The sequence below is a fragment of the Podarcis liolepis genome, assembly GCF_965112155.1.
Source record: "Podarcis liolepis genome assembly, chromosome: 1".
Lineage (NCBI taxonomy): Eukaryota > Metazoa > Chordata > Lepidosauria > Squamata > Lacertidae > Podarcis > Podarcis liolepis.
The window spans coordinates 4,073,334-4,086,026 of NC_139554.1; the positions used below are offsets into that span (position 1 = coordinate 4,073,334).

At 51.1% G+C, this 12,693-nt stretch overlaps 1 protein-coding gene across 6 annotated transcripts in view; it reads right to left on the bottom strand.

The window, feature by feature from the left end:
• The window catches only part of TRIM9 (tripartite motif containing 9), a 72,272-nt gene extending 59,951 nt beyond the window's left edge, over positions 1-12,321 (bottom strand). For 2 of the 6 annotated variants that reach the window (XM_083514898.1, XM_083514896.1), the window contains exon 1: positions 11,340-12,316. In XM_083514898.1, the coding sequence (XP_083371024.1) occupies positions 11,340-12,176 (837 nt within the window). In that variant the 5' untranslated portion in view covers positions 12,177-12,316. Of the gene's footprint in view, positions 1-11,339 lie in introns of all 6 variants that reach the window. The other 4 variants (XM_083514897.1, XM_083514901.1, XM_083514899.1 and 1 more) reach the window with 4 other exon arrangements.
• Between the last annotated feature and the right edge of the window lie 372 nt (positions 12,322-12,693).

Below are 12,693 nucleotides of genomic sequence, written 5' to 3' on the forward strand. Positions count from 1 at the left end.
TCCCCGCGACGGGGTGAGCTCCCGTTGCTCAGTCCCTGCTCCTGCCAACCTAGCAGTTCGAAAGCACGTCAAAGTGCAAGTAGATAAATAGGTACCACTCCGGCGGGAAGGTAAACAGCGGCCAAGGTAAGTGGTGGCCAAGGGAGCTGGCATACAGCTTCCGGGTCATGTGGCCAGCATGACTAAGCCGCTTCTGGCGAACCAGAGCAGCGCACAGAAATGCCATTTACCTTCCCACCGGAGCGGTACCTATTTATCTACTTGCACTGGTGTGCTTTCAGACAGCTAGGTGGGCAGGAGCAGGGACTGAGCAACGGGAGCTCACCCCGTCGCGGGGATTCGAACCACCGACCTTCTGATTGGGAAGCCCTAGGCTCTATGGTTTAACCCACAGTGCCACCTGCATCCCTGACCCTGGAATGACTGTAGCCAGGTGCTAATTGCTACAAATTACCTCCTCTAGCATCACTCCACCTCCCAGGCCCCAAATCTCTAGTGATTTAAGAGAGGAAGGCAACAAAATCCCATGAACGCAACCTGTATCGAAGTGTGGAAATAAGAATTTGAGAAGAATTGGGATTAACCGGTGTTGGAGGCCTCATTGTCATGGAGGCGTTAAACTTGTATCTGGGCTTTACCACTGCAGATTGCAAAGGTAGGTATCCAAAGGCACCCACAGGACCTGAAAGATTGCACAAGCCAAGATCGGCAGCCCCCTCGCCTGTTGCTGAAGTCGCCCATCACCAACTGCTTTGCCACCTCTCCTTTCTGTTCTTGCAAGGATGCTTCAGAGAACTGATCTCATCTCTGACCGCAGGCAAAAATCACCTTCCCCAGCAGGGGAGAGGGGAGCAAGGTTTCTTTCAGGCTGCATCCCATGTTGGGTAAATATTTTGACAGCTTGGCTGAGGAGACCGCCGGGAGAAGAAGCTCATGCGTGGCAAACCGTGTTGCACCCAGCGCCCTTTTGCCCTGAGGCGGCCTGGATGACACCGGAGAGCTGGCAGAGCAGTTTGTGTCTTGCCAGGCAGGCTCTCTTCCGCCTCCTGAGCTCAAGAGGGCTGCACTTGTGGAAACGCAGAGTGGGAAGAGGAGGAAAGCGAGGGAGGGAGCAGGAGAGGGCAGAAATGCAGTGGCGAAGAAAGCTGCAATTGTGAAGGAAGGTCCTTCTTCATTCTCACACCCCACAACCACCTGTGAAGTCAAGGAGATGCTCCAGAAAACTCCATGGCTGCTAAGAATAATGGAATTGTAGAGTCCAACCTGTTGTCTTTGTCCACGGAGTTTTCTTGGCAGGGATACTGGAGTGGCTTGCTGGTTTCTGCTCCAGGTGGATCACGTTTGGTCAAAACTCTCCACTATGACCTGTCCATCTTGGGTGGCCCTGCACGGCATAGCTCATAGCTTCTCTGAGTTATTCAAGCCCCTTCGCCATGGCAAGGCAGTGATCCATGAAGAGGCAGTGATACATGAAGGATCAATGACAAACCTAGACAGCATCGTAAAAGCAGAGACATCACCGTGTCAACAAAGGTCTGTATAGTTAAAGCTATGGTTTTCCCAGTAGTGATGTATGGAAGTGAGAGCTGGACCATCAAGAAGGCTGATCGCCGAAGAATGGATGCTCTTGAATTCTGGTGCTGGAGGAGACTCTTGAGAGTCCCATGGACTGCAAGAAGATCCAACCTCTCCATTCTGAAGGAAATCAGGCCTGAGTGCTCACTGGAAGGACAGATCCTGAAGCTGAGGCTCCAAGACTTTGGCCACCTCATGAGAAGAGAAGACTCCCTGGAAAAGACCCTGATGTTGGGAAAGATGGAGGGCACAAGGAGAAGGGGACGACCAAGGACGAGATGGTGGGACAGTGTTCTCGAAGCTACCAGCATGAGTTTGACCAAACTGCAGGAGGCAGTGGAAGACAGGAGGGCCTGGCGTGTTCTGGTCCAGGGGGTCTAAATGACTAAACAACAACGGCAGAGTTCAACCCCTGCAATGCAGGAATCACAGCTAAGGAAACTCTGTTTTAAAACTTCCAGTGAAGGAGAGCTCACCACCGTCCAAAGAATTCCATTTCACTGTAGAATGGCTCTTGCCGTCAGAAAGTTCTTCCACATGTTTAATAAGGATCTCCTTTTTTGACATTTGAATCCATTGGCTGGGGTCCTACCCTCCAGAGCAGGAGAAAACAATATTGCTCCATCTTCTAGTGTGATAGCCCTTCAGATATTTGAAGATGGCTCTCAAATCGCCTCTCAGTCTTCTCTTCTCCAGGCTAAACACCCCCAACTCCCTCAACCATTCCTTGAGTTTGGGTTGGATGAAGCTGCTTTAAATGCATTTCTCCACATTTCTGCAACAATTTGCAATTTAAAAAAGAACCCTATAAAAGTTCATCAGTATTTCAATGGAGATTTCCCCCTGATAAACACATCTTGGTGTGAAGTTTTGACTAATATGCATATTTTTGCATGCAATTTCTTCTAAAAGAATGCATTCAACCTCTTGTTTTCACCCTATTTCTGTGACTGTAATTTGTTTTAACTGCTTTTATTTCCCAATTTTAAATTGTTGTCACCCACCCTGGGGCCTGTTGGTGACTTCTCCTGCCATATATACATTTTTGTAGGTATTGCCTGGTTGTAGAACTGCATTGCAAAATTCAGAGAAGGGGAGACTGGACTTCAGTTTGGGTATCATTTTGAAAAGTGCAAACAGTATCCATTTCCCCCTCCATCCTTGCCAGGAGGAGGCACACAAGCACAGGAAGTCCACAGAGCCACATGCATGCCTAAGAAACCAGCCTCACATCTGATTGGCGGCTGTGGGGTGCTGCCACTCCCACTCCCCCCTCTGAATTGTGAGAGTGCATTTTTGTCGTCTTTTTTTAAAAAAAAATATGTTGTTGTTTCTATCCCAGTTGTTTTTTCCAAATCCAGGACTTCTATTATTATTTTTAAATTTTTATTGGAAATTTTATTTACAACATAACATAAACCCCCACCCCACCCCCCAGTACAGAAATACAATAAACATAACATACAACAATACAAACAACCAAATAAAAGACTTCCTTTATCCTGTATCTGGCCTCCTTATTTACTTCTTGTAAGCTGTTTCCTTTAAGAATAATTATTAAGATTTTTCTAATTATAACTTAAATATCCACAAAGTCTCCTGCAGACATTAATCAAAACAAGTCCAGGTATGTATTTTAGGGCACTGTTTTGTGCAGTACCGTATTTTTCGCTCTATAACATGCACCGGACCATAACACACACGTAGTTTTTAGAGGAGGAAAACAAGAAAAAAAAAATCTAAACGAAACAGTGATGTATGATTTTTGTGGTTCATGCTGTGGCCACAGACATGTGATCTGACAGTGAGTTTGGAGTAGCTCAATGCAAAAATCCTGAGGATCCATGTGGATCCATGTTTGTAACCATGTTTTTGCACCACTGCGGCCCCAGGCAACAGTGGGTGTGTGATTTTTTTGGTGCAAGCTGTAGCCATGGACATGCTATGTGATCTGATGGTGAATTTGGGGTGACCCAGTGCAAAAATCCTGAGGATCCATGTGGATCCGTGCTTTGTAACCACGTTTTAAGTGGGGAGGGAAGGAAAAGCACTCAAGGGACAAGGAGCACATGTGGGGTGGGTGGAGAAGGATGCTGCTAATAATGAAGAAGAGGGGTATAAGGGGAGGAACCAACCGGACAGGACTCGTGTAAGCGGCTCCTCTCCTCTCCCGCTTTGCTCCTTTAAAGAAGCAGGCTGTCTGTCCCTCTCTCTTCCCCACTCAGTGTCTCTTCTCCCGCTTTGCTGTTTCAAAGTGAGCCACGGAGGAGGGAAGGAAGGGGAACCATGGATCCTCTGCTCACGACTGCAGCAGATCCCCCCCCCCCCCGCCATCAGTAGGCATTCCCTCCATAACACGCACAGACATTTCCCCTTACTTTCTAGGAGGAAAAAAGTGAGTGTTATGGTGCAAAAAATATGGTATTCTCTGCATTTCCCCCATGCTTTTTGAAACTCTTATCTAGTGGGATCTCTAAGTCCAGGACTTCTAATGCAGTTAAAGAGGGAGAAGAAATTCTACTCCTTTTCTCTAAACTAAAAGGTCCCAATAAATGCTGCAAACTTTTCTCAGAGTGGAGTTTCTCCATCTCCATCTCCATCTCCATCTCCATCTCCATCTCCATCTCCATCTCCATCTCCATCTCCATCTCCATCTTGCTAGCCTTTTTCCAACTCTACAAGATCCTTTGGGAGGTGAGGCGACCAGAAAAAGAAGCGAAATAATTTCCTGGAGTGCGGTTCCTTTGCAACAAGCAACGTGCAAAGCTTAGGCGCCAACATTTCCTTTCACACTTCCTCGACTGCTGAGCAATCCCCCTGGCAATCTTTGCTAGATGCCCTGCATGGTCTACTTTCTTGTGCACTGAGAGCTGCCAAACTGAAGGTGCTGCAACAGTGGCTTGAGCAGATTCTCCTGGCTCCACACTCACAGTCCCAATGTGCACAGAGCATGAACCTTCTAGGACTTCTCAATCCAGCCCGCGGACAGTCCAGGAATCAGCGTATTTTTACATGAGTAGAATGTGCCCTTTTATTTAAAATGCATCTCTGGGTTAATTTGTGGGGAATAGGAATCTGTTCATTTCCCCCCCCCAAAAAAAATATAGTCCGGCCCCCCACAAGTTCTGATGTACAGTGGACCAGACCCCTGCTGAAAAAGTTTGCTGCCCCCTGTTCTAGGGGGCTCTTTGTTCAGCCCCTGTCCCACCCTATCTAAAATATTGAGACAAGGATACTAGCCTTCCTTCTAAGGCTTTTATTGTCAGGATTAAATATGGCAGCAAAGTTGCCAGTAAGGACCCACTGCAATGGTCACATTTCTCCTCCATTTGAAGATCTACACTGGTTACCAGTGTTCATGATCTCTTACACTGAGTCAGACCATTGATCCAAGTAGCTCAGCGATTTCTACAGGACCCTATCTGAAATTTAGATTTGTTTTTAAAGGAGACAATAATACCGGCCTCCCAATTGGATGGAAGGCCCTTGGCACTGGTCCTCAGTGTCCGAGCAGAACGATGGGGGTGGAGACGCTCCTTCAGATATACTGGACCGAGGCCGTTTAGGGCTTTAAAGGTGAACACCAACACTTTGAATTGTGCTCGGAAACGTACATTCCCCAATAAGGCCTCCCACCGCCAGTACCCTTCCACCATTCGGCTTCTGTTCGTAGACCAAGGTAAAGTTCACTAACCGGAACACTACTTCCGGTTTTGCAGAGTTCATAAACAGGGAGTTCGTAAACAGGGCTGTTCTTAAACCGAGTTACCACTGTATCTTACAAAAATTCACTCTGAGCTGCTTTTCTGAGCCCCCTCCATTAAAGTCCTTGGGTAGAAGATGGGGGGGGGTTCCTTGCTCAGAAATATGACCTCCAGTGCTCCCAGTCATCAAAGGACCCCATCCTCTATGAGGGCAAAGTCAGTTGTAACCAAGCTTTGGGTGTAACCAAGCTTTTGGGTCTAGAGTCTAGGGGCTATTCACGCAGCCATCTTCCTCTTATGCTGCTCTCTATTGATCCCTTCTCTCCATTTTGCTGTCTGCTGTCTGCTGGCTCTCAGCCAGCAACACAAGGGCTCCTCCCTCACAGAAGATGAACCCACACTTTTCTCTGTAACCGTAACTACAAGATAAAGCCTGCCTTCAGGACCATACTGTGAACTGAATGTAAGTAAACCTTAGCATTACTTTTAAAGGAAGACTGTCGTGTCACTATGGTTTTTAAGAGGGAACCAAAGGGGATTTACCAGGAACAATCCAATCTGGGTTGCTTAACGCAAATGATTCTCACGAATCCATCCACTAGCTTACTGCAATGTACAAGGGATTGTGCTACATGACTCACTAGCGTGAGTGAGGAAGGATAATATTTAATCAATATATCCTCTCCTACTATCCTCAACGGGACGCGGGTGGCGCTGTGGGTTAAACCACAGAGCCTAGGACTTGCCAGTCAGAAGGTCAGCGGTTCGAATCCCCGCAACGGGGGGAGCTCCCATTGCTCTGTCCCTGCTCCTGCCCACCTAGCAGTTCAAAAGCACATCAAAGTACAAGTAAATAAATAGGTACCGCTCCAGCGGGAAGGTAAACGGTGTTTCCGTGCGCTGCTCTGGTTCACCAGAAGCGGCTTCGTCATGCTGGCCACATGACCCGGAAGCTGTACACCGGCTCCCTCGGCCAGTAAAGCGAGATGAGCGCCGCAACCCCAGAGTCGGTCACAACTGGACCTAATGGTTAGGGGTCCCTTTACCTTTACTTTACTATCCTCAACATTCCCACATGGACAACTTTTGCTTGGTTATGAAAAGCAGGTGAAGTCCCAGGCCCTGTGTCTTTCTCCAAAGAGTTCTCCAGGAAGTTTTGTTTGATGCCATCCACGGCCAGTCCAAGGCATTTTGCCACCTGAGGCAGAAGAAAATTTGACCATCCCCTAATTCCACATATAGAATTACATCTTACTTCCACACTGGTGACATTCCCCACCATGCCTGAGGCAGCAGGTCAGATTTTTATGTGGGGCAGGAGTGGCCATGTGGAAACAGCAGAGACTGGCTGGGGACCCAGAAGGAACAGCCAGAAACTGCTGCTGCTACTCCTGAGTCAGTGCTGCCTGAGGCAGTTGCCTTACTTGATCTAATAGCAGGGCCAACCCTAAACCCCTTGCCTGCAAAAAGGAAACCACCACCACATTTTGTCTAATAGCAGTTACTTGGCCGTTCACCTGTCGATATCTATGAATTACGGTCTCGAAAACGAGGCAATTCAGTATGTCTCGGAAGATCATTAGAATTCATTACAATGATGAATTAAAATGTATTTCAGAAGGCTGATTTTAAATGCATTCCTCTTAACAGAACTGGGCCAGGCAAGTTGACTTTGGTGCAGCGATGCCACTTTGCTGAAGTGGAATTATTGGGCGAGGGCTGAGGGGACCTGGGCTCAGAGGTCCTGAAACTCATGAGATGGCCTTGGGCCGGCCACTGTTCCCTAGCCCGTGGGGATGAAAACACTGTGTATCCATGTACTGAATAATAATAATAATAATAATAATAATAATAATAATAATAATAGCATTCTCACATGCAAGAGAAAGAGGATGGATAATTAATAAATAAAATATCCTCGCCTACTCATCTAAATTATTATTATCCATCTAACAGATAAGCTGTAATGCATGCAACAAAGATGATCAAGGGTCTGGAAACCAAGCCTTATGAGGAACAGTTGAGGGAGTTGGGGGTTCTTAGCCTGGAGGTTCTTAGCCTGGAGAGTTGGGGGTTCTTAGCCTGGGGGTTCTTAGCCTGGAGAAGAGGACACTGAGAGGAGATGTAATGGGCATCTTCAAATATCTTAAGGGCTATCACATGGAAGGAGGAGCAAGCTTGTTTTCTCCTGCTCCAGAGGGTAGGACTTGAACCCATGGATTTAAGTGACATGGATTCCAACTAAACATGAGAAAGAACCTTCTGGAATGCACTCCTTTAGAAGGTGGTGGACTCTCCTTCCTTGGAGGTTTTGAAGCAGAGTTTGTGTGGCCATCTGTCATGGATGCTTTAGTTGAGATTTCTGCATTTCAGGGGGTTGGACTAGATGGCCCCAAGGGTCCCTTACAATTCTAGAATTCTATGATTTTATGATGGGGTGGTGGTGACAGAAATGAGAGAGAAAGGAAGGTTGGAAAAGAAGGGAGAATGTGGGAGAAAGAGAGAAAAGAAGTGGGAGGGAGAGAGAGAGAGAGAGAGAGAGAGAGAGAGAGAGAGGGTGGCTGAAAGAGAGAAATGGGGTGCTCTGTCCAGTTCTGCCCATCACTGGCTCTGATTCCAATACCTCCCCTCTGTCTATGGCCAACCCTGGTCTGCACCCCCCAGCCAATAATTACCTGATGAGAGTTGTAGTCCAAAACACTTGGGGCGCACCAGGTTGCAGAAGGCAAGGCTAGTGCCTTGGCTGTAGGGCACCCTTGTTTCCAAATGCTCCCACCGCAAAAATTGACATTTTGTGTATTCCTGGTTCATGTGGCTTGAGGAGAAATGTCCCATTGCCACCTCTCACACGGCACCTTGAGCAGCGCTAAATTCATTACAGTGGTACCTCGGGTTACAGACGCTTCAGGTTACAGACGCTTCAGGTTACAGACTCCGCTAACCCAGAAATATTACCTCGAGTTAAGAACTTTGCTTCAGGATGAGAACAGAAATTGTGCAGCAGCAGTGGGAGTCCCCATTAGTTAAAGTGGTACCTCAGGTTAAGAACAGTTTCAGGTTAAGAACGGACCTCCAGAACGAATTAGGTACTTAACCTGAGGTACCGCTGTATTGACTATGAGACCTGAAGCTAAAAGCTTTGGCTGCTGTTAAGTCATAGCATACCACATACATTGTTTCAGCAATCCATGCAAAAACCAGGAGGAGAGCGAGGCAGTGTGATTATCCCCACATTTGTGACCCTGAGGGCACTTTGCATTTCATGGATGAGCAGAGAGGAAACAGGGTCTCCTTGCTCACGATGCAACACTTAGCCGTAATTTTGCACACACTGTTGGTTCTGCTACACCAGGCAGAACCATAGCTGGAGTTTCAACCGACGGTGATGGGTGTACATGCACTTCATCTCCAACAGAGGCAGATGCTTCTGGTTTGCGCATTGGAACATGGACTTCACAGTCCGGGTGCGACATTTGCAAAAAGCAAAAAATCACCACCGCCAAACCCTCTTCAGGGATAAATGTGTCACTAGGTGGCTTCTTGCCACACACCATACTGAACGTGCCACATCCTGGCTCCCTGCCCAGACAGCTCAGTGAGGGTGATCGGGTGTGTGAGAGAAAGGGGAATCAATTATGCCGATGTGCATCCATGCGCTGATGCCCGGCTTACGTGTTCCATCAGGGTACGTGGGGGAGGAGGGGATATCCAGCCACATCAGAGTCGCTTCTCTGCCCTAGTTACCTCAGAGGCAGGGTCACTATCCTGCAGCCAGATCCCCTGTGACAGCTAGACATGGGTAGCCGGTGGGTGGGTGGAGTGGGGTGTAGAATGGGTGGGTTTGGTGGGAGTCTAAAACCGTACCCCTCATCTCATTCTTCCCACCCACCACTGGAGTGGCTGCTCCATATTTATTCAGCCAGCCTTTGCCAACCTGATGTCTTCCAGATGCTATAACTCCCATTGCATTTGTGCCAGCTGGGGCCGATGAGAGTTGCAGTCCGACAGCATCAGGAGGGCACTAGGTTGGCAAAGGCAGCATCAAGCAACATCAAGTGTCACCTGAAATAATTTGCAGAGAAGCTGGTCAGCATTCAGGAGAGAAATCTAATCCTCCAGAAAGCAGCCTCCGAAATCTCCTCTGATGCTCTTGAGATCTGTCACTGGCTTAAAGCCCCTCTCTCCACAGACCCTTCGTTTGAACCCAAGAATTCATTTTTCCCCCAATGCCAATGGCCAGCTCTGTCGTCAGTGAAGGAACAGTGCTGAAAATATCACCTCTGGCAGGCACAGGCAAAGCGTTTCCCCCTCTTAACAAAATAAACACGACACATTCCTGTGCATATGGCAACACAGAAATGCAGCTGAGAGACCCGAAACAGCTGCCCCAAGCCAGGATTGATCCCAGCACCCTGCCGACCACCCCTGGCTCCAGATATCTGGTCCTGCCCTTTGCCGCCTCACTGAAAAATGAGAGGGGCGTTTGCAAGAAAAGCTTGTAGGGGTTTCTGTGGGGAACATCGCCTGGATGTGGGCAAAGGCAATGGAAGCCTGGGCAGTCCCAGGGGTGATGTAAGGACAGTCGAGGGCTGCAGCATAACAAAGTCTATTCCATCCCTGTTCCTGACCACCCCCCACACCCACTCATCTGTCAATGTTAAATTCATCCACCCCCAAATGCCCCCCACCCCCAGGTCTGTGTTGCTTTGCACTGCAGGCAGCTTGGTGCAAACACTTGAACAGCAGCCAAGAAGGTGGGGGTGGGGGTGGCAAGAGCCATGGGAAAAGAGGCAATGGAGCCCCAGCAGTTCTGTGCTTCGAAATCAGGGTGAGAGACACCCCAAGCAGCAGCTGGATTGGCTGACAGACAGGAGGGGCAGCAGCTGGGGGGGGTCTGGAAAGGGACTCCTGGAAGCCCACCGAGGAGCAAAGACTGGGAAGAAGGTTGTTTACATGGAGCTGAGACTGAATCATTAAAGGCGGGGGCGGGAGATGGGGGGTGGGATTGATTAGTCAGGTAGGGAGGAAGCTGGCTGATGATAGGAAAGGGGTGGGAGGGTGGGAGGGAAGGAAGGAAGGAAGGAAGGATGAGAGTGTTAGCTCGTCCATACTGTCATTTAATATGGATGTACATCTACTGATTCTCCATTACCCTTATGACGTTCTCCTGCAAATCACTGCCTCCACAAACGTTCCTTCTCCCCAGTCTGGATTTTCACATACCAGGCATGCTCTAAAAATGAGAGGGTATGAGAAAATCCGTATGGAGTGAGAGGAAAGTGTGGGGAGGCAGTGATTTAGAGGAGAGTGTCCTATGGGCAAATGAAAATTTACGGAGGGCCAGGAAGCTTGCTATTCACATTGAGGGATGGTGTGGATGAACCCTAAGGAGGGACCCTGCAGAAAAAGACGAAGTGGGGCAATGAAGGGAGTCAAGAGATGGAAAGGGAGGAAGGGAACTCTTCAAAGCTGACTGCCCAACTAGTGCCCACCAGCTGCTTGGGACTACAACTCCCATCAGCCCCAGTGAGCCATGGTGGGGGCTCTGGAGTTGTAGTCAGGTAACATCTGGTTGGCGGGGCTGATGGAAGGCAGAGAGAGAAAAAGAGAGGGGGGTTGGAGAGGGAGAGTTGGAGACTGAAGACCTTTAAACAGAACCAAGTGAAGAGGTAGATAAGTGAGAGAGAAAGAGATGGAGAGAGAAGAGAAATGAAATGGATGGATGGATAGGAGAGATGGGAAGAAGCCCCCCCCCCCATGGACCAGGAGCTGCCTCCAGGTTACTGCATGCCAGCCCTATAGTCTAGTGGTTAGAGTGTTGAACTAGGGCTTGGGAGACCAGGGTTCAAATCCCCCCTTGAATCTCCATGGGTGACCTTGGGCCAGCCACTGTCTCCTAGCCTACCCTACCTCGCACGGAATTGTTGTGGGTTGCAATGTGGAGTGGGGAGAACCATGAGCTTCTTGGAGCAAAGGGTAATGTATAAATGCAATAAGCAAACAAATAAAAGCTCTCCCCCCCCCTCCCGCCCGCCCACAGACACACTCCCGGGGGCTGACCTTGTGGAGCTTCCACATGGCACCCAGGGCCTTGACCTCGTGGCTGGAGTGCTTGCCCTCCTCCAGGCACTGGTAGCAGACGGGCACCTTGCACTGGACGCAGTACATGCTGTGGTTCTCCAGCTCGTGGTCGGTGCAGGTGGAGATCTTGCGCGGGCTGAGCCTCCGGCTGACCCGGCCCTGGGCAGGGGGCAACAGGCGGTGCTTGGCTAGCGGCCCCCGCGGCGGGTGGCAGCGCAGGCGGCAGGGGTCGCAGTAGAAGACGTCGCACTGCTCGCACATGACGGTGGCCTCCTTGGGCGCCTTCTCGCACAGCTGGCAGCGCAGGGCGGCCGCCTTGCTCTGCTGGTAGCGGTCGATGACGCCCTCCAGGACGCGGTTCTTGGGGAAGCCGCGCAGGCCCCGCTCGTCCAGGATCAGGCTGCGGTGGCACTGCGGGCACGTCAGGCAGGAGTTGCGCGGCACCGGCGCCAGAGAAGCGGCCGAGGCCGGCGGCAGGTGCGCGGCGGGCGGCACGGTCGGCGGGAAGACGCGCACGCCGTTGGGAGACTTCTGGCACGGCGTGGTGGGCGCGCTGGCGAAGCCGCCGTACGAGCCGTAGCCGCTGTCCGCCTCGCTGTACAGGCTCATCTTGTCCAGGTCCAGGTAGTCATAATCGGAGGCCGAGCCGCCGGAGCCCGAGGCGCGACGGCTCTGCGGCGAGTCCGCCTCGGGCGTCTGCACCAGGATGTTGCGGGCGCACGCCTGGCACAGGTTGTGCGAGCAGGGCAGGATCAGCGGCTCCCGGTAGAAGGAGCCGCACACCGGGCACTTGAGCTCCTCTTCCATCTCGTCCATGGAGCACAGCAGCCGCCGCTGCCCCTCGACGGCCACCGGCAGCAGCAACAGCAACGAGCGAGCGAGCGGGAGGAGGCGCTTTCAGCACCACGGAAGGCGGACAGCGCCTGCTGCAGCTGCTGCGCCGACGGCCAGCCTCGCTCTGCCTGCGCGCCGCCAGCCTCTGCGAGCGCCTGGCTGCCGCAGCCGCCCCTCCACTCCTCGGGCTCCCCCCCACGCTCGCCATTGGCCAGCTCGAGCCCAGTGCCCGGCCTCCATTGGCCCAGGGAAGCCGCCCCCGGAGAGGAGCTCCTCCTCCTGCCCCCCTGCCCTCGCCGAGGAGGGGGCGGCCGCAGCAGAGGAGAGGCGCCGCTCCTGCTGCGGAAAAGGAAGCGCACGTCCTCTCTGGAGCGTTGGATGCGGCTTAGGCGCCCACCCGCACTCCCAGGACACCCCGGGGTGCTTCGCCCAGGGCCCAGGAGGACGCCGTCGCCCAGTGCAAGGGGATCACGGGTTGGTTGGGGGAACCGCAGCCCAG